The sequence below is a fragment of the Trichosurus vulpecula genome, chromosome 6, assembly GCF_011100635.1.
Source record: "Trichosurus vulpecula isolate mTriVul1 chromosome 6, mTriVul1.pri, whole genome shotgun sequence".
NCBI classification, from domain to species: Eukaryota; Metazoa; Chordata; class Mammalia; order Diprotodontia; family Phalangeridae; genus Trichosurus; species Trichosurus vulpecula.
The window spans coordinates 215,808,852-215,833,618 of NC_050578.1; the positions used below are offsets into that span (position 1 = coordinate 215,808,852).

General features: G+C 41.6%; 1 protein-coding gene across 1 annotated transcript in view; it reads left to right on the forward strand.

Moving 5' to 3' along the window:
- LOC118853958 (meiosis 1 associated protein) overlaps positions 1–24,767 on the forward strand; it is a 104,205-nt gene that overhangs the window by 55,881 nt on the left and 23,557 nt on the right. Inside the window, 1 exon segment of the mRNA XM_036764215.1 lies at positions 21,444–21,617. Within this exon segment, the coding sequence (XP_036620110.1) occupies positions 21,444–21,617 (174 nt within the window).

Here is a 24,767-nt window from a genome sequence, read left to right on the forward strand (position 1 = left end):
ACTGATTAGAGAAATGCAAATCAAAACAACTCTGAGGTGCTACCTCACACCTATCAGATTGGCTAACATGACAAAACAGGAAAATAATAAAAGTTGGAGAAGATATGGGAAAATTGGAACACTAATGCATTGTTGGTGGAGTTGTGAACGGATCCAACCATTCTGGAGAGCAATTTGGAGTTATTCCCAAAGGGTTCTAAAACTGTGCATACCCTTTGACCCAGCAATACCAATTCTGGGTCTGTATCCCAAAGAGATCATAAAAATGGAAAAAGGACCCACATGTACAAAAAATATTTACAGCAGCTCTTTTAGGGTGGCAAAGAATTGGAAATTGAAGGGATATCCATCAATTGGGGAATGGCTGAACAAATTGTTGCATATGACTGTGATGGAATACTATGGTGCTATAAGAAATGATGAGCAAGCAGATTTCAGAAAAACCTGGACTTACATGAAATGATGCTGAGTGAAGTGAGCAGAACCAGGAGAACATTGTACACACTTACAGCTACGTTGTGCAATGACTGGCTTTGATAGAATTAGCTCTTCTCAGCAATCCAAGGATCTAGACAACTCCAAAAGACTCATGATGGAAAATATTATCTACATCCAGAAAGAGAACTATGGAATCTGAATGCAGATCAAAGCATACTATTTGCTCTCTCTTTTTTGTTATTGTTGTCTCTTCTTTCTCATGGTTTCTTACACTGGTTCTAATTCTTTATAATATGACTAATGTGAAAATATGTTTAATGTGAATGTATATGTAAAGCCTATATCAGATTACATGCCCTCTTGGAGTGGGAGGAGGGGAGGGAGCGGGAGAAAATTTAGAACTCAAAATCTTATGGAAGTGAGTGTTGAAAATTAAAAATAAATAAATTTTAAAAAAAAGAAAAGGAGAAGGATATAAGACATGTTGTAGAAGGAGAGTCAACAAGAAGACACATGACTGGACATGGAATATGAGGGAGAGGAAAAAATCTAAAAATGACTCCAATTTTCCAAACCTGAGTGACTGGTAGGATGGTGGCACTCTCAATGGAAGCTAATCTGGAGGAGGGGGAACTGGAGGGGAGAAGTTGGGAATTAATATGCTTATCAGGAAACCTTGTCTGTGCTATTTCTAAATACTTAAATCTGTAGTAAGTTTTCTCCAGCTGTCCTCTTTATACAGCCTGAGCCAATATAAAGTGTGATGCTCCAAACTCTTCTTTACAGTCGTCCTTCAGTGGTTTGCCAGATAACAACAGAATGCTCAGATCTCGGGGCTTCACTAATATTGCTGGAGCTCAGCAGCAGACAGTACTCAGGACCATCCTCGTCAGCATTTGACCTTGAAGAAAGACCACCTCCAGTACTACTTGGCCTCATTTAACTCATTTGTCTGAATGACATGTAGAGAAAGTCTTTCCTTTTAGAAAGGTATTTTATCCATGGATGTTTTCTGGAAACAGCAAATATAGCATCCCAATTTCCGGAGATAAAGCTGTGTTATATACTTGAGTTCTGGGAAGCCAACTGAGTGTCAGTGTTTCATCGCTCCCAGCCCATATATTGATTTCCCCACCTCCTTGTAGCATTGTGGCATCAAGACCAGGAAATGCTACTCTACATTTAGTTCCTCTTCAGTGACTACATTAGAGGCATTTCCTTGTAACAGCAAGACCCTACTAGAGTCAGACCTACCCTAGAAAGAGGCTAGTGTGTTTTAGTGCGTTGGTTGTTTAGAACTATGTCATGCAGAGAAGCATTTCCTTATTAGGCAGACAAAAGTCATGTTTCTGTGGAATGGCTACTGTTCCTTTGCCCACTCAGGAACATTTTGGTTCTTCCCTGAATCCTCACCCTGATAGATGCGAAGACAAAACTATGATGCCCAAGCCCAGGTGCTCTGATCCCTATTTGAAACTTGACCGTCTGACTCGGCCCAAAAGGCTCAGAGCTCTAGCTTCAGTTAAGTTTTTCTGAAACTCCTCTGACATCTACACTTGAGCTTCATCTTCACTTCCACATGCACATCAGGGTCCCTAATTTCCCTATTTGCCAGCATTCAACCCCAGGATTACCACTTGGTCTCTTCTTTCCTCTTTTCCCTCGAGTCAGGAACTCCACTCTCCTTTAGCCAGCCCTATAGAATTGAGAATTAATCAGGGCGCAAACTATGTACTATATAGCTCAACAATTACAAAACCATAGATTCTGGCCTTGTTCAGCCTAAGAGATCAGTGTAACTTAAGAATTTGATGGTTCTCAGGACCACAGCTACGTTGAAGCACTTAGAGTTATTGCCCTATTTGGGGATGTCAGAATTGCCAGTAGAAGGAAGTACTACCCCCCTTTTCTTTTCACTGTGGTCTGTTATTATTTCAGGGGCCCCCTTAGTGGAAATTTCCTGTATAAAGCCCTGCTGATTCTCAGTCTTCACCCATTTTTTCTATCTCAGTCCTTCCTAACTAAGGTCTTTCTCTGCCTAGGTCCCTGAGAAGGCTATATTCTCTGTCATAAGTTCCTTTTTGTCCAAGACAATCTTCTCTCAGCTCAGCTTTACTGAGAAACATAGAACCATAGAGTTTTAGAGATGGAAGGGATTTTATAAGTCCTCCAGTCCATTTCCCTGCCCAAAATAGATAAATCCCTTCTAGAAGATTCCCAACAAATGGTTATCTAATATCAACTTAAATTGTCCCAAGATAAGCCCTTCTATTTTTGGAAATATTAGGAAGTTTGTTCTTAGGTTGAACTGAATTCTGTTCACTCTTCTATCCATTAGTTCTAGTTCATGAGACATAGATAGAGAGTTGGAAGGCCATCTAGTCCAGCCTCCTCATTTTAAAGATGAGGAAACAAACCTAGAAAAGTCAAGTGTCTTGCCCAAGGTTACACAGGTGATATGTAGAAGAGCCAGGATCCAAGGCCAAGTGCTGTGACCCCTAAATGGGTACTTTCCCCACTATGCTGTAATGGAATAATATAGAAGAGAGTGGCACTCTCTTCCATGTTGCGGTGTTTGAAGACAATAATGTGCCTCCAAAATCTAGCTTCAGGCTAAACATCTTTATTTCCTTCAACCCATCTCACCAACCTGATTGCCTTCTTCTGTGTATTGGGAATCAAGATGGGCTCTTAGCATTTATTCAACCAAGTGCCCTTGAAGAGTTTGGCCTTTGATTAAATTAGGAGTCTTTGATGACCTCCTTACCTCAAAGGAAAGCCTAGTTTACATGGGTTTGAGTGACATGTTTGTGACATCAGAGGCTTTTAGACCACATGGGTTTAAGTCACATTTTTGTGACGATTTTAGATCACATGGGTGAGTCGCATGTGTGACTCACCTTTGACCCTGAACAAGATATGTAAAACCAGAGGTTGGCTTTCTTTTTTCAGAGCTCTGAGCTACAGCAGGAGTGGCGTATGACTCTGGGCAGCCATTGTTGAGCTCCTGGCTGAACTCAGATGTCAATAACTATGAGTTGTATTTGGTCTGTTCATAAATGTATGTTTGTAATTTGTTTGTATTTGCTCTGAAGTTCAGGGTGCTGGCTTTTTCCCCTGAATTAAGTGAATGATATTTGTATGCTGGATTAAAGTAAGATTGTTAACCCCTTAACATTGCTTTCCTTAGTAAAGCAGATCAAAAGAACCTGGGCTTGCAGCGTTCTGTGTGCTGGTTGTTGTTGGTTTTATACAGCCATAGTAGATGCTAGCCAAATTATTGAAACAATGTGCTCAATGCTCTCCTAAAATGTGGTGCCCAGAACTGACCACAGTTCTCGAGATATGGTCTCAAGTAAGCCCCTAGGTCTTAGCCTGGTTTTTCAGGCCCTCTACAACCTGACTCCAACCTGCCTTCTCAGTTTTTTCTCCCACTATTGCTCACTGACTTCTCCAGTGAAATCAGGGGACTATTTTTCATTCCCAAAACAAACATCCCAGGTTTGCATCTGTGCCATTCTTCATCCCTTGCCTATTTCTAGTCTAAAAGGCATGCCCTGTCAGACATCAGCAAATTTGCAAGTAGTCAGGGGAAGTTATAGGGACAATGAGATACATCTCCCTCAGACTTCATTTGCACTTTGTAGCCAGTAAGCTCCTTTTCAGATATCCATTCTAGACCCGTTAAAAAGGCTTTTGGCTAGTTCATTTGCATATGAAAAGGCCAGCCAAGATAATGAACTTGCTAAGGCATAGAGTGCCTCTCTACCTTTTCCCCAATCACTTGCTTATATAAACCAACAGTTTTTAAAAGTCTGGGAAGACCTGAATCATTGCCTGATTATGACCTAACCTACATAGATGAAGATCTGGGAAATATACCATATGATCACCATAAATTAGGATGAGGTGACCCAGCCCAATATCCAGAATAGGCTATCGCTCTGATCTCCCATCTCCTGCCTGAGAAATGGCAAGCTTCAGAGCCAGGGCCCTAAGTGAGCAGAACTGGGAGCAAAGCTTCTGCCAGCTCTAAGCTAAATCCCTCCTATTTTCTGAAAGAACACAAGAGTACTCAAGTCAAGGTCTACAGCTGAGCCTGAGGCTAGACAGTGGATATTACACCTGGGTATCCAAGAGCAAGCCAGGAAATCCAGTGGGGGGACCCCTCCGGTACAAGCATCACACCTAGCTAAGAATTGCTTAAGGACTTTATGGAGAAAAAAAAATTACTTCTAGGCCCTGAAGAACTTGGAGCTCAGATTTGCCTTTACTACATGTATATTCTACATGTCTACCTTTCTACTACTGTACTCTAAGTTTGAACCCACCCTTCCCATGGGTGTTATGTGCATTAGAGCACTCCCCAGGCTTATAGGACTAATGTTTTCTGGCTACTGTTTTTACTTTGACAACATTTGCTGTAGATATACCTTTGCTAAAAGCTTATTATGTCCATTGGCTGATTGTTCCTGGGAGCCATACCGATAGGGGTTCTTGAACTATATACTAGAAGTACAGACCCACAAAGTTACTATCCCTAGAACCCGTGAGAATAATAGCTGCCCTCTAAGGACCTGCAACGGGGAGCTGTGAGAATCAGTCCCTCCAGAGAGGGCTACTCCAGAATGTTCCCCTTTCCATCTCTGAGAGTTGAAATTCTTCTCATCCTTTAAGTTTCAGATGAAATGTCACCTCCTTCAAGAAATCTATCCCTCATCCCCACAGCTGGGAGCCAGTGATCTAACTCCTTTGTACTTCTGCTATCATAATCTACTCCAGCCTCAGTGGAAGATGTGCCCCACCCATCTTCTTGCTAACAACAGCTCCAACTGAATGCTACTTAATTATGATAGCCAAGCTTGGCCCCACGGAAGAGATAAGGAAATGAGCCTCCTGCCCCTCTGGGACAGCTGGCACAGTTTACCTGGTGAGTGGTTTTGATGAACTGCCTCCCCCCACCCCCATCTTTTATTTTCATTCTTTGTTAGAAGAAATGGCCCCTGTGGACAGGATAGGGGAAAATAGTTGGAAATGAAGGTGACAGCAAAACAAAAGACATCAAGCAAATCTTAAGAAAAAAATAAAGTCCTTCAGCATCTGCTTCTAGCCTCACTTAGTAGGCTGATGACAAACCATGGCTGGCGGTGCACTGTACAGTCCAGCCCAGCTGAACTACTTATTATTGCCTGAAAAGGCCACTCTGATCCATGCCTTTGCCCACCGCACCTCGAGTTCCCTCCCTCATCCTCTGGGCCTCTTGGAAGCCCTCTCCTTCTAGGCTCAGCTCATGTGCTCCCTAGAGGCAGGAGCTGATTCATTTTTTATCCTTGTATACCCAGCACTTAGTAAAGTACCTGGCAAATGAAATTCTTAATATAATTCAATAGAATCAAATCCAATTGAATTGAACCAGCATGGGTTCAGTTTGTAGTTGTTAACCATCTCAACAAAAACAAGGCGCCAAGCGCTCATTTGATCACATAGGGTCACTTGTGACTAACGAACACTTGACACGTTGTTTTTGGGAATCCGTTATTGCTTTATTAACAATGTGGCTTACAATTTTTCTAATAAAGGGAATTTTTTTCATTTAGAATAAAAGTAAAATATAACTCTGAATATAGATTTTTATTTATTTAAATGAAAACATATACAAAATATAAACTTACAGCAAACTAGCAAAATACCCTTTGTCTTGTAAATTTCAAAAGTGAAAACACCATCAATTTTCTCTTGTATGCACTAAAAAGTCTACTTGTGAGTCAAATTTCAATACAAACTCTTCAAATGGGAATGTAAAAGTGTTCTCAATATTCTCCACCAGAAGGAGTTTCTACTTCTTAAACCACACTGGTCCCCATTTTTGGACAATAAATGACAGAATTTTTTTAGGGTGTCCTTGTGTGCAGAGCACAGGAGTTGAGTGTCAACATCAGTGACTTTGAGACAGAGCTACCTGTAACCGCTGGAGGGCGGGCTAAGGCCAGGAGCCCAGCCTGCTACCAGCCTCTCTGCCTCTCCTGGCTTTCTAGGTGGCAGCCCAGGAGCACACGATTCCTGAGCATCACCTCAGTTCTGCCACATCTCCAGCCTCAGCTTCCGGAGCCCATCAGTGGTGCTTTGTACGGTTAGACCCAAGGGGAGCTCAGCACAGCGGAGCTGGCAAACCCCACAGCACCACCCCTCTGGCCTGCAGCGGGGCTATTTCCGCAATGGCAATATTTTTCTACTGATTCAGCCTAGCACATTTTTTTTTCCTAGCACATTTTTGAAAGGCAACAAACCCTCCTATACCCGAACATGGGGGTGGAGGTGCAGAGGAGCTAAAACCAACCATCTAATTGAAAAGACCGAGTATACTCATAAAACAAGGGGAGAATACTTTTTCAGAGTAACAAGTCAAATCCAATTTAATACAAACTGAAATAGTAAGGGGATAGAGGTGGGAGTGGGTATTAATCAAGGATAGCTTCCTGAAAGCAGTGACTTTTTAGCCAAATTTCAACAGATGTGGGAAGCCTGGTTTGGCAGAATCACAGAGGCACCAAGAGACAGTGAGTTGTGAGGAGCCACCTTTGGGAAGCTTCCCCAGTCTCCCCACACCTCACCCCTTGCAGACTTTTCACCTTGAATTTCAAAAGCACCTTGCACCTCTTTGATTGACTTAAAATGTATTCTATTTGCATGTGTATGTATACACTTTGTGTCCCTACTAATCTGTGAACTTTACAAAGGAAGAAATTGTAGTACCCAAACTTCATTTCTTCCCCAGTTCTGAACATAGTGCTTTGCACAGCGTAAATCCTCTAATAAGCATCTCTGATATTCCAGCCACAGTGCTAGGTGCTAGGGATACAAAGATAAACAGGATGGTCCCCACCCTCAGGTGCCCCCTCCTTTACTGAAGGGGAAGCCACATGTACACATACAAAAAAGGGAGATAGACAGATAGATATGGCAACTTAAGCGATCAGTGAATAGAGAACTGGGCTTGGAGTCAGGAAGACCTGAGTTCCAATTTGGTCTCAGTGACTTTCTAGCTCTATGACCATAGACAAGTCACTTAACTTCTGTTTGCTTCCATTTCCTCATCTGTAAAATGGGAATACTAACAGCCCCTACCTCCTAGGGTTATTGTCAGGATTAAAGGAGACAATGATTGTAAAGCTTTCAGCACAGCTCCTGGCACATAGTAGGCACTGTATAATAGTAGGGGTTTTTGAACAGGAGACAGCTCTTGAGCTGTGCTTGGAAAGAAGACAGGGATTTTGCCAGGCAGAAGTGAGGAGAAAAGGCATTTCAGACAAAGGGAACAGCCTCCCCAAAGGTGTAGAAGCAGGAGATGGAATGTTGTGTCCCGAGGGCAGTAGAAACAGTTTGGGGAGTGTAGGAGCACTCTAGTGACCCTGGAAAGAAAGGCTGAAGTGAAACGGTAAAGGGCTTTAATTGCAAATGGAGGGGGGAAGGGATTCTGTAAATGTGAGTTGTTACTCTTCACACCATTGAAAAGGGACTTGAGAGCTATCCTTTCTGTCACTTTAGGGAAGTAACGTGATACATGGTACATAGTCCTAAGTCAGAAAATCTGAGTTCAAATCCCATTTGACTTATGACTTTAGCTTTATTTCTTTTCTGGACCTTAGATTCCTAACATGAGGAGCCTGTATTATTAGATAATCTCTCAGGCTCCTTCCAGCTCTGACATTTTGTGATTCCAAAAATCATCCTTTGGAAATGACTCCTTAATTCTCATCTTGCTGCCCTAACATGGGCTTTAGAGGGGGAAAACTAGAATAATGTCATGTAACTTGTCAGTTCTTTTTATGATAGCAAAGAATTGGAAATTGAGGGGATGCCCATCAGTTGGGGAATGGATGAACAAGTTGTGGTATGTGAATGTAATAAAATACCATTGTTCTATGAGAAATAATGAGCCGGTAGATCTCAGAAAAACCTGGAAAAACTTACACGAACCGATATTGAATGAGCAAAACCAAATGAACATTGTACATAATAATAACAATATTGTTCAAGGATCAACTCTGAAAGACTTAGCTCTTCTCAGCAATGCAATGATCTAAAATAATTCCAAGGTTCTCATAATGCAAAATGCCAACCACATCCAGAGAAAGAACTATGGAGTCTGAATGCAGATTGAGGAATACTATTTTCTCTTTTTTTCTCTTTCTCGTGGTTTTTCCCTTTAGTCCTGAATCTTTTTTCACAATATGACTAATGTGGAAGTATGTTTAGCAAGATCATATATGCATAACCTATATCTGATTGCTTACTGTCTTGGAGAGGGAGAGAGGGAGAAAAACTTGGAACTCAAAATCTTACAAAAATGAATGTTGAAAACAAATGTGTAATTGGAGACAAAATAAAATACTGTTAAAAGAAAAAACAAGCAAATGTACTTCTCAGCTCTGCAGCACCTCACATGGTGCTCTGCACATAGAAGCTATTCTCAGTCCACAGTTCTTGAGTGAATTAAACCTCTCTTCCATCAGTGTTCAGAGCAAGATGGGGGCAGGGAGCTTGGCCAGGGCACTCTAATCCAACCCAGTGAAATATGATCGTGTTTCAAGAAACTTCCTCAAGCATGGAATAAGTAAGCCTCGTGTAAATCATGCCACATAAAGTTCCCCTCTCTCTGCTCCCTACCACCACCACCCCTCCCAACCCTTCCCCTGTGCTGAGCACCAAACAGACCCTCGAACTGAAGCTCCATTGTTCCCTATTGGGAATTTGCTCTCCTTGGTCCATGATGCCCCTGCAGGCTTTTCCTCAGGAATGTCTCTCCAAAAATAAACCATCAAAGCTTTAACCAGTCTTTCCCTCTGGGTCTATGAGTCAGTACAGCATTAATCACTGGACAGGAAAATTCTCCCAAATGCCAAGGGGCATGGCTTTAGCACTTAGTAAAGCTGTTTCAGAGACAGAGCCATATGAATGAAAAAGAGAAAGCTTTCCTCCTCTTCTGATTCAACTGCTACCTTGTGCTCTTATCCTGTTCAATCCTCAGTCCTTAGGGACTGATATCCCTTCTAGTCTGCAGCCCATTCCCTGACTTACTAATGAAATCTCAGCTTCCTTTCAGCACGTCCCTTATTCGCTGATAACCCTCTCATCCTTAACTCTTCTTCTAATGTGCTGATATTCCAATTTACCTCAGTCCTCTTCCTTAGTCACTAATCCCCTCTCCTGTCTACAGCCCTGATCCTGATTTAATAATATCTCATCTGTCTGCAACCCTACTTCTTGTTCAGTAATCCGTCTGTCCCTATTTCTAATATCATTCCACCTCTCCCTCTGCCTCACAACTCCAGTTCCAGTTCTTTGTTCTCACCAAACCCTCCAATCTCCTACCCCTCTGTTCTTTCTCAGACCGTCACCACTGCTCTGGAGATATTCTCTTCCCTTCCCCATTTTAACACTCTGATGAAAGAGTTCAACTCTACACTGCCCTCTTCACTCCAGTCCCTTGCCCCTTTGTCCTACTGAAGATCTTGACCTTCCAAACCACAGCCTTGGGTTATTCCCAATGTTGGCTTCCTTCATTCCCACGCTCATGCTGCTGCATGAAGTTGGAAAAAGATTACAAAAATCGTGTTGACTGGGTCCACTACAAGTTTATATTACATCATCTCAACTGGGCCCTCACTTTGACAAAGGCAAACCTTTGTCATCTCCCTGATTGAATCACCATCTCACTCACTACAGTGGCTTTTCCAAACCTTTCTTTTTAATCCTTCCTCAAACCTCTCCTAGCTCCCCCTCCCCCTATCCTCTCAGCTGAGAATTTTATATCATATTTGACTGAAAAAATTGAAGCCTTTACCAGGACTTCCTTTTTCTCTGATCTGAATCTCATCATCTGAAATCATCCCAATGCCTTCTGCCACTATCTCCTCTGTCATCCCTGTTTCACATGAGGAGGTGACCCCTGTACCTGCACAAGTGATCCCATGCCATCCTGTCTTCTCCCACAGGTTGCCCCCTCTATCATTTCTACTCTCTTACTAGTATTCCATCGATCCCTGTCTACTTTTAGTTTCAGCCTACCTACAGTTTGGTGCTGCCTACAAACATGCCTGTGTGTCCCCCACCCTAAAAAAAGCCAAACGAAACACAGTAGATCTGTCCATCCTTGCTAGCTATCATCCTTTATGTCTCTTCCCTTCTCTAAACAAGCTTCTGGAGAAAGCCATCTACAGTAGATGGCTCTACATGCCTTCCACTCACTCTCTTCTTAACTTTCAACACTCTGCCTTCCGGCCTCATGGGTCAACCAAAACTGCTGTCTCCAAAGTGCTAATGATCTCTTATTTCCCAATCTAATGGCCTTTTCTCAGTCCCCATCCTTCATGATATCTCTGCAGCTTTGAACATTGGTGACCACCCTCTTCTCCTTGAAACTCTTTTCTCTCTAGGTTTTCATGACACTACTTTCTTCTACCTCTCCTACTTATCTGAAAGTCCCTTCTCTCATTTGCTGCATCTTCATCTATATCACACCCACATAACTGTTGGAGTTCTCCAAGGCCCACCCTGGGCCCTCCTTTCTTCCCTTTTTTCCTTGTTGATCTCTCACTAGTTCCCATGGTTTCTATTACCATCTCTATGCAGATGACTCTCAGATCTATTTGTCCAGCCCTGACCTCCAGCTGCATGTTAGAACTCTCAAAGTGATTTCCTGCAGATATCTTAAAATGTCTGAAACTAAACTCTTTGTCTTTGTCTTTCACCTGAAACTGTCCCTTCTTCCTAACTTCTCTTTTTACTGCTGAGTGTCACCATCTTCCCGGTCACTCAGACTCACAGCCTAAGTATTTCCCTCAACTCCTCACTCTTTCTCTGCCCTCACCTGTATCCCATCAGTGATCAAGCCCTGTCATTTCTACTTTCATAACATCTCCTATATGTGCTCCCTTCTTACCTCTGACACTGCTCCCACTCTGGTGCAGACCCTTAGCACCTCATACCTAGACTCTTGCAATAGCTGCTGGTAGGTCGGCCAGCCTCAGGTCTTTCTGTTCTCTACTCAGCTGTCAAACTGACCTCCCTAAAATGCAGGTCTGGAAAATATCACACCCCAATACAGTACACTCCAGTGGCTTCCTATTATCTCCAGGGTCAAATATAAAATCTTCTGCTTGGCTTTTAAAACCCTTCATGACCCGGCCTTTCCCTATGTTTCTGGTCTTCTTATACCTTACACACACACACAGACAAAATAATCCAATGATACTGGCCTCCCAGCTGTTCCTTGAACAAGACACATCCTCTCCAGACTCCAGCACTTTCTCTCGCTGTCCCCCAGGCCTGGGATTCTCTCCCTCCCCAATCCAACCTCCTGACTTCCCTGGCTTCCTTCTGTAAAAAACTTTCCCTGTCTCCTTTTTCCATTGTTTGCTCATTGTCGCTCCCACTGGACTGTTGCTCCTTGAAAACAGAGACTATCTTTCGCCTTTCTTTGAATCCCCTGCGCTTTATACAGTGCCTGGCACATGGTAGGGTGCTTAGTAAATACTTGTTGACTGACTGATAATTGCAACCAAGAGGGAAGCTGTTAATTAGTAAAACATCTCAGCAGCAAATTTCTCTAATAAAGGTCTCATATCCAAGATATAGAGGAGACTGATGCAAATACATGAGAATGAGAGCCATTCCATAAATAGTCAAAATGGGGGGGAGGACCTATTTGTACAAAAATACTTATACTCTTTTGTGGTGGCAAAGAATTGGAAATCAAAGGGATTCTCATTAATTGGGGAATGGGAAAAATTGTGGTGTATAAGACTTATATGAATTGATGCAAAGTGAAATGAACAAAACCAGGAGAACATTGTACACAGTAACAGCAATACTGTATGATGGTCAACTGTGAGTGACTTAGCTATTCTCAACAATACAATGATCTAAGAAAATTCTGAAGGACTTAGGAAGGAAAATGCTATCCACCTCCAGGGAAAAAAACTAATGAAGTCTGAATACAAATCAAATCATACTGTTTTTCACTTTCTATATTTTTGTGGGTTTTTTTCCTTTTAGTCTGTTTCTTCTGTCACAAAATGACTAATATGGAAATATGTTTTACATGATTGCACATACAGAACCTATATCAAGCTGCTTTTGTTTCAGGGAAAAGGGAGGAAGAGAGAAAATTTGGAATTCAAAAATAAATTTAATGGATGTTAAAAATTGTCTTTACATGTAACTGAGGAAAAACAAAAAAAGATTTTTTAAAAACTACCTTGAAAGACTTGAGAGCTCTGTCCAGTACAATGACAGAGGACCCATAATGAAGCATGCTTTGGGGCAGCTAGGTGGCACGGTGAGTAGAGCACCAGCCCTGGGGTCAGGAGGACCTGAGTTCAAATCCGGACTCAGACATTTGACACATGTACTAGCTGAGTGACATTGGGCAAGTCATTTAACCCAAATTGCCCTGCCAAAAAACCAAAAAGTAAAAACAAAATGAAGCATGCTTCCCACCTCAAAAGAAGAAGTGATGAACTAGTGATGCTGAATAAAACCTGAATGTTTGAACATGACAAATATGTGAATTGGTTTTGCCTAGCTATGCTTTTTTGTTACAAAGGATGTGGGGCGGGAGGGGATAGAGCTATAGATTTGTTGTTATTGTTGTTCAGTCATTTCAGCCATGAACTTTTCTTTGTAACCCCATTTGGGGTTTTCTTGGCAAAGATTCTGGAGTGGTTTGTCATTTCCTTTACAGATAAGGAAACTGAGGCAAACAAGGTGAAATGACTTGCCCAGGGTCACCCAGCTAGTAAGTATCTGAGGTTGGATTTGAACTCAGGAAAATGAGTGTTCCTGACTTCAGGCCCAGCATTCCATGCATTATGGTGCCACCTGGCTGTCCTAGAGCTATAGATAGTGACAGAAGGAGGAAGAGGAGGAGGAGAGTGTTAGCGAAGCATTTGAAAGAATACACGGGGGGGGGAGGCAAGATGGTGGCTGGAAAGCATGGACTTGCATGAGCTCCCCCCCAGGTCCCTCCAAAAACCTATAAAAATGTCTCTGAACAAATTCTACCGCTGCAGAACCCACAGAATAGCAGAGGGAAGCAGGGCTCCAGCCCAGGACTGCCTGGATGGTCGCTGGGTAAGGTCTATCCCACAGAGCTGGGAGCAGAGTGGAGCAGAACCCAGCATGGGCTGCGCCCAGACCAACCAGACTGGGAGCCGAGTGGAACAGGCCCTAGCACCCTGAATCAGTGAGCTGTGGCAGTTACCAGACTTCTCAACCCACAAACACCAAAGACAACAGAGAAGGTTGGTGGGAAAAGCCATGGGGGACAGAGTGAAAGGGGGGCAGCTCTGAGGACAGAACTACAGCTGCAGTTGCTTCCAGCCCCAGGCCCACCTGGTGGGAGGAATTAAGTGGTGGATCAGAGCAGGAGTGCAGAGCCTGCTTAAGATCTGAATCCCAGTCCAGGTTAGTGGTTCTTGGGGGAGGAGTAGCGCTGGTGTGGCAGAGCTTGCTGTATAGAAATAGCTCTGAAAATAACAGCACAATCCCTCAAGCTTGGGACAAAGTACTCTATATCTACAAGCAGTCATACCCCAATGAAAAACTCAAGGGTCAAGTAGCTGGCTGGGAACATGGCCAGGCAGCAAAAACGAACTCAGATTCAGACTCAGACTTTGGAAACTTTCCTTGGTGACAAAGAAGACCAAAACATACAGCCAGAAGAAGTCAACAAAGTCAAAGAGCCTACATCAAAAATCTCCAAGAAAAACATGAACTGGTCTCAGGCCTTGGAAGAGCTCAAAAAGGATTTGGAAAAGCAAGTGAGAGAAGTAGAGGAAAAATTGGGAAGAGAAATGAGAGTGATGCAAGAAAACCATGAAAAACAAGTCAATGACTTGCTAAAGGAGACCCCAAAAAATACTGAAGAAAATAATACCTTAAAAAATAGACTGACTCAAATGGCCGAAGAGCTGCAAAAAGCCAATGAGGAGAAGAATGCCTTGAAAGGCAGAATTAGCCAAATGGAAAAGGAGGTCCAAAAGACCACTGAAGAATATACTACCTAAAAATGAGATTGGAGCAAGTGGAAGCTAGTGACTTCATGAGAAATCAAGATATTATAAAACAGAACCAAAGGAATGAAAAAATGGATGACAATATGAAATATCTCATTGGAAAAACCACTGACCTGGAAAATAGATCCAGGAGAGATAATTTAAAAATTATTGGACTACCTGAAAGCCATGATCAAAAAAAGAGCCTAGATATCATCTTTCAAGAAATTATCAAGGAGAACTGCCCTGATATTCTAGAGCCAGAGGGTAAAATAAAAATTTAAAGAATCCACAGATCGCCTCCTCAAATAGACCCCAAAAAGAAAACTCCTAGGAATATTGTCCCCAAATTCCAGAGCTCCCAGGTCAAGGAGAAAATACTGCAAGCAGCCAGAAAGAAACAATTTGAGTATTGTGGAAACATAATCAGAATAATACAAGATCTAGCAGCTTCTACATTAAGGGATCAAAGGGCTTTGGAATATGATATTCCAGAGGTCAGTGGAGCTAGGATTAAAACCAAGAATCACCTACCCAGAAAACTGAGTATCATGCTCCAAGGCAAAATATGGACCTTCAATAAAATAGAGGATTTTCAAGCTTTCTCAGTGAAAGACCAGAGCTGAATAGAAAATTTGACTTTCACACATAAGAATCAAGAGAAGCATGAAAAGGTAATCAAGAAAGAGAAATCATAAGGGACTTACTAAAGTTGAACTGTTTTGTTTGCATTCCTACATGGAAAGATGATATGTATAATTCATGAGACCTCAGTATTAGGGTAGCTGAAGGGAATATATGTGTGTGTGTATACATATATATATATGTATGTATGTATATATATATATATGTATGTGTGTATATATATATACATATACACACATATATATACAGAGGGCACAGGGTGAGTTGAATATGAAGGGATGATATCTAAAAAAAATAAAATCAAAGTAAGGGATGAGAGAGGAATATATTGGGAAAGGGAGTGGGGAGAGATAGAATGGGGTAAATTATCTCACGTGAAAGTGCCAAGAGAAAGCAGTTCTGTTGGGAGGGAGGAGGGGGCAGGTGAGGGGGAATGAGTGAATCTTGCTCTCATCGGATTTGACCTGAGGAGGGAATAACATAACACACTCAATTGGGTATCTTACCCCACAGGAAAGGAGGAAGGAGATAAAAAGGGGGGATGATAGAGGGGAGGGCGGATGGGGGAAGAAGTAATCAGAGGCAGATACTTTTGAGGGGGGACAGGGTCAAGGGAGAGAATTGGATGAAGGGGGATAGGATGGGAGGGAGCAGAATGTAGTTGGTCTTTCACAACATGAGTATTGTGGAAGGGTTTTGCATGGTGATGCACGTGTGGCCTGTGTTGGATTGCTTGCCTTCTTAGGGAGGGTGGGTGGGGCGGGAGGAGGGGAGAGAATTTGGAACTCAAGGTTTTGAGAGCAGATGTTCAAAAAAATAGTTTTTGCATGCAACTGGGAAGTGGGATATGCAGGCAATGGGGTGTGGAGGTCTGTCTTGCCCTACAAGAAAGTAAAGGAAAGGGGGATGGGGGGAGTGGGGTGATGGAGGGGAGGTTTGACTGGGGAAAGGGGCAGTCAGAATGTGTGCCATCTTGGGGTGAGGGGGTGGAGGTGAGGAGAAAATTTGTAATTCGAACTCTTGTGAAAATTAATGCTGAAAACTAAAAATATTAAATAAATTATTTTAAAAAATAAAAAAAGAATATTAAAAAAAATACATTGAGGAGAAAAGAAAGAGCTTTAAAGGGTGACACAGATGAGCAGGACAATTTTGAAACTTACACATTGAATTTATTACATATTTTTTAGTGAAGATCTGAAATGTTCTATGCGTGCCTCTTTTTTCTGTTCCTTGTCTAGCATGGGCTCTGACAGTTCATTGTCCTTATGCAGACAGGCTGGGTAGCCAGGAGGCCACTACATGCTGCTCCCTTCTGAATTCTAGGAAACCCTGAGGAGCTAGATGGTTTTCTGGTGTGACAGCTCATTAACTCCCATGGGTGTGATTCTCTCATTGATTGGTATAGATTAGCTTGCTAAACTTAGCTTTTTAAACAAAGAGATACTTACCAAGGTAGTATCATAAGAATAGTTGGTACAAAATATCCTCCAACACCCTTCACCAAAACTTGGAGACACTCTTTCCTACAAGTCCTTGCAGAGTCCAAGGGCTGGGCAGCCTCCAGCTTAGAGCATATGATATGGCAAAAGGGTAGCTCAGAGGACCTAGGACTCCTTTTACCCATTGTTCTCCTTCATGGGACCTACGTGAAGTGCCACTTTCAGTATTATATAGCTGTGTGCTGGGCTCCTTAGAGTCCTCAAGCTGACTTTCCCTTCTCATGAACACACCCAGCTCTGATCTTGGCACTGGATTGGAGGTTTCCTTAAATCCTCCAAACTGAGCCTGAAAGTATCTACAGGGCCACAAGATGAAGCCAGCTGGAATGCATGAAGTACTGAGCTATCAATCTGTGTCGTAGCCATTTTACAGTGATTAAGATGCTTCCACTTGTAGCCATCCACTGGTAATCTCGGCTACATTGATGTTTTGTTTAAGTGTTTCTGCTAGGAGCACTGAGGAGGCTGGGTTTTGGAAACAATTTGATGGCAGCTTTCCAGTACAAGAGTTGATTCAAGTAAACATTGTATTGTTGTGTATTGCATAACTATGTATCTTTTGTTGAATAATCATTATGTACATTGTAGTAACTTCAGTGAAGCACAGCTGTGCTGAAAAATCCTGCCTAGTTATGTATTGAAATAACATTGCTGAACTACAAGCAGCCACCGTATCTGCTCGGGTGTTGAAGAGCTAGTTTAGGGGTCATGAGTGGATTATGGCTGAATGGACCTTGAGCTGTGCTTACATAATTTGCTGTTGTTGTTTAGTTGTTTCAGTTGTGTCTAACTCTTTATCATCCCATTTGGCGTTTTCTTGGCAAGGATACTGGAGTGCTTTGCCATTTCCTTCCCCAGCTCATTTTACAGATGAAGAAACTGAGACAGAGTTCAGTGACTTGCCCAAGGTCACACAACTAATACGTGTCTCAGTCTAGATTTGAACTCCTGTTTCCTGACTCCAAGCCCAACACTTTATGTACTACACCCCTTAGCTGCCCTATTTACATAATTAGGGTTATACAAAAGTCTCTTTGAAGCTGGTGGCATTTAGAGAGTGTGAAGAGATAAAGGGCAGGAGGGAACCAGTGTACACACTTACAAAGTTGATTTTTAGAACCCAAGTTTAATACATTCAGCCCCATCAGTCTAGCCTGTTGATGTTCTTTTGGATTCTGATTTTGTCATTCAGTATGTTAGTTATCTTTTCCAGCTTCGCATTGTCTACATGTGACTAGGGCCTGGAGCTCTGAAGTCTTGTGGATGTGATCCAATCTTAGGCGTTACCCTAAAAGATCCCTTTTTCTTGGCTCTTAATCCCTGCCCAGAGTTTATTCTCAGAAATCTGCATATACAGTTCATGCCTAGGTCTCTGCTGATTTAGGTGGTAGGGTCCTCAGTACCTCTACAAGCTTTCAAGATATTAAATACATTATCAGATTTGGGGCAGCCAGAGGACTCACAGAAGCCCATAAATAAATGTAGAAAACACACAAAGGATTTGCAGTAGCTCACAAGCAATACAAACAGTTATCCTCTCTCAGGTGGATCCCACCTTTGCACACAGTTCCCCCTTAGGCTTCCACTACCACCCTGTAGTTTGGACTCTTGGGAAGCTAAGCAGGTAATACCCCATACTACAATGAGTCTCTGTTGCATTTCATAGCCATATCTTGAGGGCTTGTACTCCTCGGAAACAGAAACCCCAATAACGACGATAATAGAGAGTAAAATCCAGAGCTTCTGTTTCCCCAATGCTGTCCTTTTAGCCCTTTGCCATACTTGGGCCAAAAGGACAATCTTTTTTCAAAGTAGCGCAATGCTTAGGAAATTGCCCTTCCTGGAATAAAAGGCTAGCACCTGAACTTTTGGTCTTCAGAAGCTATTCTGAAGCCATTAACCTCAAGGTTAATGGTGCCTGAGAAATATCTATTCTCTCCCTCTTAAAAACTAGATTCCAGCAGCATGCTGCATAAGAAATCCCCCTGAGAGATATCCAAGGAGGCTAGATTCCTGGATTCCTGAATTTAGGTTCTCTTATAAGACAGCCCTATATCTGTATCTGCCCAAGAAATCTCCCATCTCTGGTCAAATGAGCGAGTGCCTGGATTCTGCCTACTTTGGCTAAAAGGCCAGATTTAAGTGCTCTCTAACTTAGAAGGGCTGCTTATAAATCACCTCCAAAATTAACATTATTGAAGAAATTCTCCTACCCCATGCAAAAGCACATGCACCTTTCTGCCATGGCACAAAGCTGCCTTTAACAGCTCCTAGGGAGCTGAAGTATTACGTTATCTCCCTAAGGATAGCAGAAGGGAAAAAGGCAAAAAACAGTCTAAAGTGGTCTGTCTGGCCTCTAAGAGGCCAGAGTAAAGGACCTGGCTCCTCCCAAAATAATTCATCAAATAAAAGTGGGACCCAACTCATTTATCTTGGTGGCAGCTCTAATCAGTGAAAACCAACCTCCGGAAAGCTCCAAGGATGGTTCCAAACCAACCAGTTCATCTTGGGGTAGCCCCATTCACTGAAACTCAAGCAGATATCTTTTGTCCTCTAAATGAGGTACCAGTAGACATATCCACCCTCTATAAAAGAAATGAAATCAAAAGTTCCAAAGGCTTACCTCCCTATAAACTCATCAGGCTGATTGAAGAACACCCCTGATCAACCCAGTGGTTTGCAAATCTAGTAAGTACACTATCCAAGCCTTTATGATAAAAGGAAATATTGAATAGCACAAGATCAAGTACAGGTCACTGAGGCATTCAACTAGAGATCTCCTTCCAAGGTGACATTGATCCGTCATTGACCAGTCTTCATTTCAGCCGTTGAACTAGTTCTGAATCCTCCTATGTCTAAGTTCTTCCTTATCTCTGTCATATCCATAAGAATAATGTAAGAAACTTTGATCAAACATGTAGTGGAAAGTTAGAGGATTGAGTCTGAAATCCTTAGTCGTTTGCTGCCTATGTACTTTGCTGAAATCTAGGCCAACTATATCTCTAGCATTCACCAGACCCACTGGTATTCATTTTGAGACATGGATAATGCAGGTACTTGTTTTGCTTGACAATACATGTTGTTACAAGGGTTTTCTTTCCTTTCTCTGATTGGGGGTGTGTGGGAGGGAGAGAAAATAAATACTAGTCAACCAGAAGTTAAAGTAAACTTAATTAAAAAAAAAGCTTTAAGTGAATACATTCTGGAGTTTTGCCAGAAATACAAGTCAAACTCATAGATTTATAGGTTGTAATCTCCATTCTCCATTACTGGTTTCTTTTTTCTTTTTTTTTTAATCAAAACAACCTTTGTCCTTCTCTGGGTCTGCAACACCTCTCTCTCTCTTCCTCAATAATCTTTCACAGTTCAAAGCCAACAATGACTCAGCAATCATATCTACCATTTCTTTTAGTGTCGTGGGATATAGTTCATTGGAGACTGGTGACTTGAATTAATCAGACAGGAATGAAAGCAGAAAAATGGACAATGGGGGCAGCTAGGTGGCGCAGTGAGTAGAACACCAGCCCTGGAGTCAGGAGGACCTGAGTTCAAATTTGACCTCAGACACTTGACACATGTACTAGCTGTGTGACCTTGGGCAAGTCACTTAACTCCAATTGCCTTTCCTTTTCTTCTTCAAAAAAGAAAAAAGAAAGAAAAATGGGTAATGAATTTTTGAAGACCAGAAGAGAGTTGAAGGAGCTCCCTTTCTTTTTTAACTCAGTTTTCTTAATGAAGTAAAAGGCTAAGTCACCTGTTATTAAGAGTGAGGGTAGAGGTAGAGGTTAGTACATAGCACATACCTGGCACACACTATGCACTGTATAATGTTTATTCCCATCCCTTTCCTTCCATAGGAGGTTGAAGGTTTTTGTTTTTTGGAGGGGGGAAGGCAGGGCAATTGGGGTTAAGTGACTTGCCCAAGGTCACACAGCTACTAAGTGTGTCAAGTGTCTGAGGCTGGATCTGAACTCAGGTCCTCCTGACTCCAGGGCCGGTGCTCTTCTCACTGTGCCACCTAGCTTCCCCAAGGAGGTTGAAGGTTTGAGGAAAATGGAAAAGGCTTAGGATAGTCATTGTGGAGAATGACATGGAGAAACAAAAAGAATGAAGTAGGAACATCACCCTGAAGGCAGAATCCATATTTTAACAACCTTTTTATCCATTCAATACCTACCATAGTCCCTTACATATAGTAGGCACTCAGTGAATGAATGTGGTACTACCTTATCTGTGAAACATCCCGTGACTGCTGCAGCCTTTGTGATGTGCTGCACTTACTTGTTACATGTACCACCCAAATTTAATTAGAAACTGTCATATCTGATTTCCAACTAGACTGTAAGACCTTTAAGGACATAAAATTGTTTTCTCCTCCTTTGTAGTCCTCCACAATATCTAGTACAAAGTAGGTGCTCGGTAGATTGGTTTTTCCCTTATTTTTTTCCTGATAACTTTTCTTTATGCCTTTTTTACATCAGAATTATTTTCCAATATGCCCACCCATTGATTGCTTCCTTGTAATGAGGAAAAGTTTGAGCAAAATGCAGCAAAGCAATTGTAGCTTAACAAATACTTATTGATTTACTTGTCAAAATTTTTCCTACCTGCACATTTCTGGGTACATAGTAGGTCTTAGAAAAAGATATGTCGATGAATTATTGGGAAGCTTCACAAATAAAAAAATGGTCATTTGTCTCCTTGAGTCACATACTCAACCAGTGTTTTGATTTAAGTGTTTTCTATTACCTTATGTGGGAGACTTAGGAAATGAACTTGAAATTGTTTCTATCTCTTGCAGAGTGTTCGATCCTGGGCATTGACATTGAACTTCAGATCATCGAAAATGACACTGTGAGCATAGAGAGTTTCTTCAAAGCTTGGCTTCAAGACAGTGGGACAGACCAAGAGCATCTCCATCTCCTTCTTCCTTCACAGTGTTTCAGCAGCTTCTCCAGTGCCAGATCAGAACCAAGTACAGTACCCTCAATATACACACAGGAAAGGCTGCCGTAGGCATAGTGTTGGATTCTGGGTGAGAGGTATCAGAGAAAGGCCAGCAAATGGCATGGTTGAGGACGGGAGATTCTAGCACCTCCAAAGTTCTGATTATTAGTAGAGTTGCTATATATCCCCTACATGGCTTCCCAATTTAAAAAGATTTATGAAGAAAATAATCAAAAAATGAGATAAAATGCTTCATAAACCATTAAGTGCTACATAAATGAATTATTATTATACAGTGAAATATTAATTATTTTAATTAAATTTTGCTGAACACAATTTTTTTCTGTTTATAATATGGGTCACAAGCTGATAGAGCTTCAGAAGCATCATTCTGAATATCAGTCTGTACCATACTGGTGAAGCACAGGCAAGGCAGTGAATGATGATTTCTAATTGCTGGAATATGACACCAACATCAGTAGGTTTGTGGAACACCGACTGGTTTTCTATCTAGTGAAGGACCGCAGTGCACTGTGGCACAGACCCATGAATTTTGTGGTGCCTCCTCCCCTCTAAGCTTCAGCTGGAAGATTTCTTCTCCTAAAAGTAGAGCATCTGAGGAAGTCTGGACTCGTCTTGCTGACTACTTCATGTTTCAAAAGAGAGAGGAAGCAGCAAAGGGAACTCCTTCTCTGAGCTTAATTCTGAGCAACAAGGAAGTTGGTGATATGGACATGACAGGAACTGTGTAGGCAGCGGCCGAGCGTGGAAGCAGGCAGAGCCCGAAGCTTCCTTTGGGTCCTTTTCTCCCTGACCACTGTCTCCTCTGTGCCTGGAACCCTGGCTAGAATCCTGTACATTGCTAGATTTGCATCTTGGACTTTCAGAGTACAGATTTCAAAGAGTTCAGAGAAAAGATAAGGTCACATGACCAGAGACTCAAAGGAAATGCCTGGGAAAGATGAGACTCTCAGAAACAAAACTCTAATAATAAGATCACGGATGTAGAGACAGCGCGGTGCAGTGGGTAGAGAGCCGCCCTTTGGAGTCCGAGTCCCAGCCCTAGTCCTTGTTGGCCACATGCCTCTAGCCAAGTCACTTAAGCTCTCAGTGTCTACAGAAGATGCCTCTCAAGCCTGGCGAAAGGAGTTCACTCCTCGGAAGTGCCCTGAACCCATGAATTGCAGGTTTAGTCCTATTCCATTCACAATCACAGATTAGGGGGAAAGGAGGAGTTGTCTAAAGATAAAACGGGGGATTCACAGAAAGTTCTTTGATTGGCACATTTAGAAGTACATGCACAAAAATCAGAAGGATAAATAAAAGAAGTGGGATGAACCTACAAGAACACTGTCAAAGAAAGAAGCAAGGCTGCAAAAAAAAAAAAAAAGAAAGAAGTGATGACAACACAAAAACACTGAGCTGTGTTCAGAAAAAGGTGAAGAACAAAGAAGGGTAGGCCTACTTTTTTCCTTTAATTTTAACATATAATATTTTATTTTTCCCCAATTACATGTTAAAACAGTTTTTTAACATTTGATTTTTTTTTAAATTTTGAGTTCCAAATTCTATCCCTCCCCCCCTCCCCGAGATGGTAAGCAATCAGACATAGGTTATACATGTGCAGTTATATAAAAACGTTTCCATATGAGTTATTTTGTACAAGAAGACTCAAATAAAAAGAAAGTGAAAAATAGCATGCTTCAATCTCTATTCAGACAGTATCAGTTACTTATCTGGAGGTGGATAGTTCTTCATCATTAGTCCTTTGGGATTGTCTTGAATCATTGTATTGCTGAGAATAACTAAGTCAGTCACAGTTCTTCGTCGTTCAATATTGCTGTTACTCTGAACAATGTTTTCTTGGTTCTGCTCACTTCACTCGGCATCAATTCATGTCAGTCTTTCCAGGTTTTTCTGAAATCATCCTGCTTGTCATTTCTTATAGCACAATAATATTTATCACAATCATATACCACAGCTTGTTTAGCCCTTCCCCAATTGATGGGCATCCTTTTAATTTCCAGTTGTGGGGGTAGGACTACTTCTAAGGCCAGATGGAAAAATGGTAACAGACCACAAAGAGAAAAAAGGATTCCCTGACTCTGGTTTTTTGTTTTAGCTTTTTTCAGGAGGTCTTCTCTATGATAGTCCATGGTCAGCGCACTGGAAAGGATAGAATAGCCATAGTTACAAAACCCATTTCCCCTTCTACCTCCTCCTATATCTGAACTCATTCTCCCTGCCTATCCCTCTACTCACCTTTTTTCACCATGTACTGTTCTGCTATGAGCAGTCTTTTCTATGTTATATACCTTTTCCACAAATATTCATTCCATCTTCTGGCCAAAATGAAATCTTAATTTCCTTTGATGAGAGAAATATGAAAGGAGACTACCAGTCTCTACAGACCAGAGCAACAGAGGTACATCTGAGAATTATGGGTCTCTCAGAAAAATACATAGAAGCTCACAGCCAAAGGTTATATCAGGAAACTGCCCAGATGTATTGAAAACAGAATTTAGAGAACAAATCTATTAGAATCCATAGGCTGCCAACATAAGAGAGTTTAAGAGAAATATAGCTACCAGATTTCAGAGCTTAGCAATCAAGGAGAAAATCACAGTCTTGAAAGCAGCCAAGAGGAAGCGAGCTACAGATCAGCAAGCACCTATTCAAATGGTGCGAAGACAAATGAAAGAAGCCAGAGTGTAAGGTGCTGAAAAACAAGGGAAATTAATCTACAAAATTAACAATCCTGGAAAACTAAGGCTATTCCAACATGGGAAAAGTGATTCTTTTATAATATCATAAACTTCAGTCATTTCCTGATGAGATATCCAGAACTGGGAACAACCTTTGACATAAAAATTGGTGAAATGGATGAAATTTAACTGAAGTGATCTGGAATTGAATGCAAAGAAGGATTAAGTGTTAACATTCTTAAGGAACCATTAAATATTTTTATAACTTTTAAGTCAAAACTGGCATAAAGGTCACCGAAAAAACAAAGGCTAAGAATTTAAGGAAAGAATCTCTTAAAAAGGGAACAGAATTTGAACATCAGTAAGACTAAATGGAAGGTGCTGGGAGAAATTAATAATTTTTTTTGAAATTAAGTACCACAAATAAAGGTTAATCAAACAAAGAGGTAGTAAGTGGGGAAGTGAAAGTGATT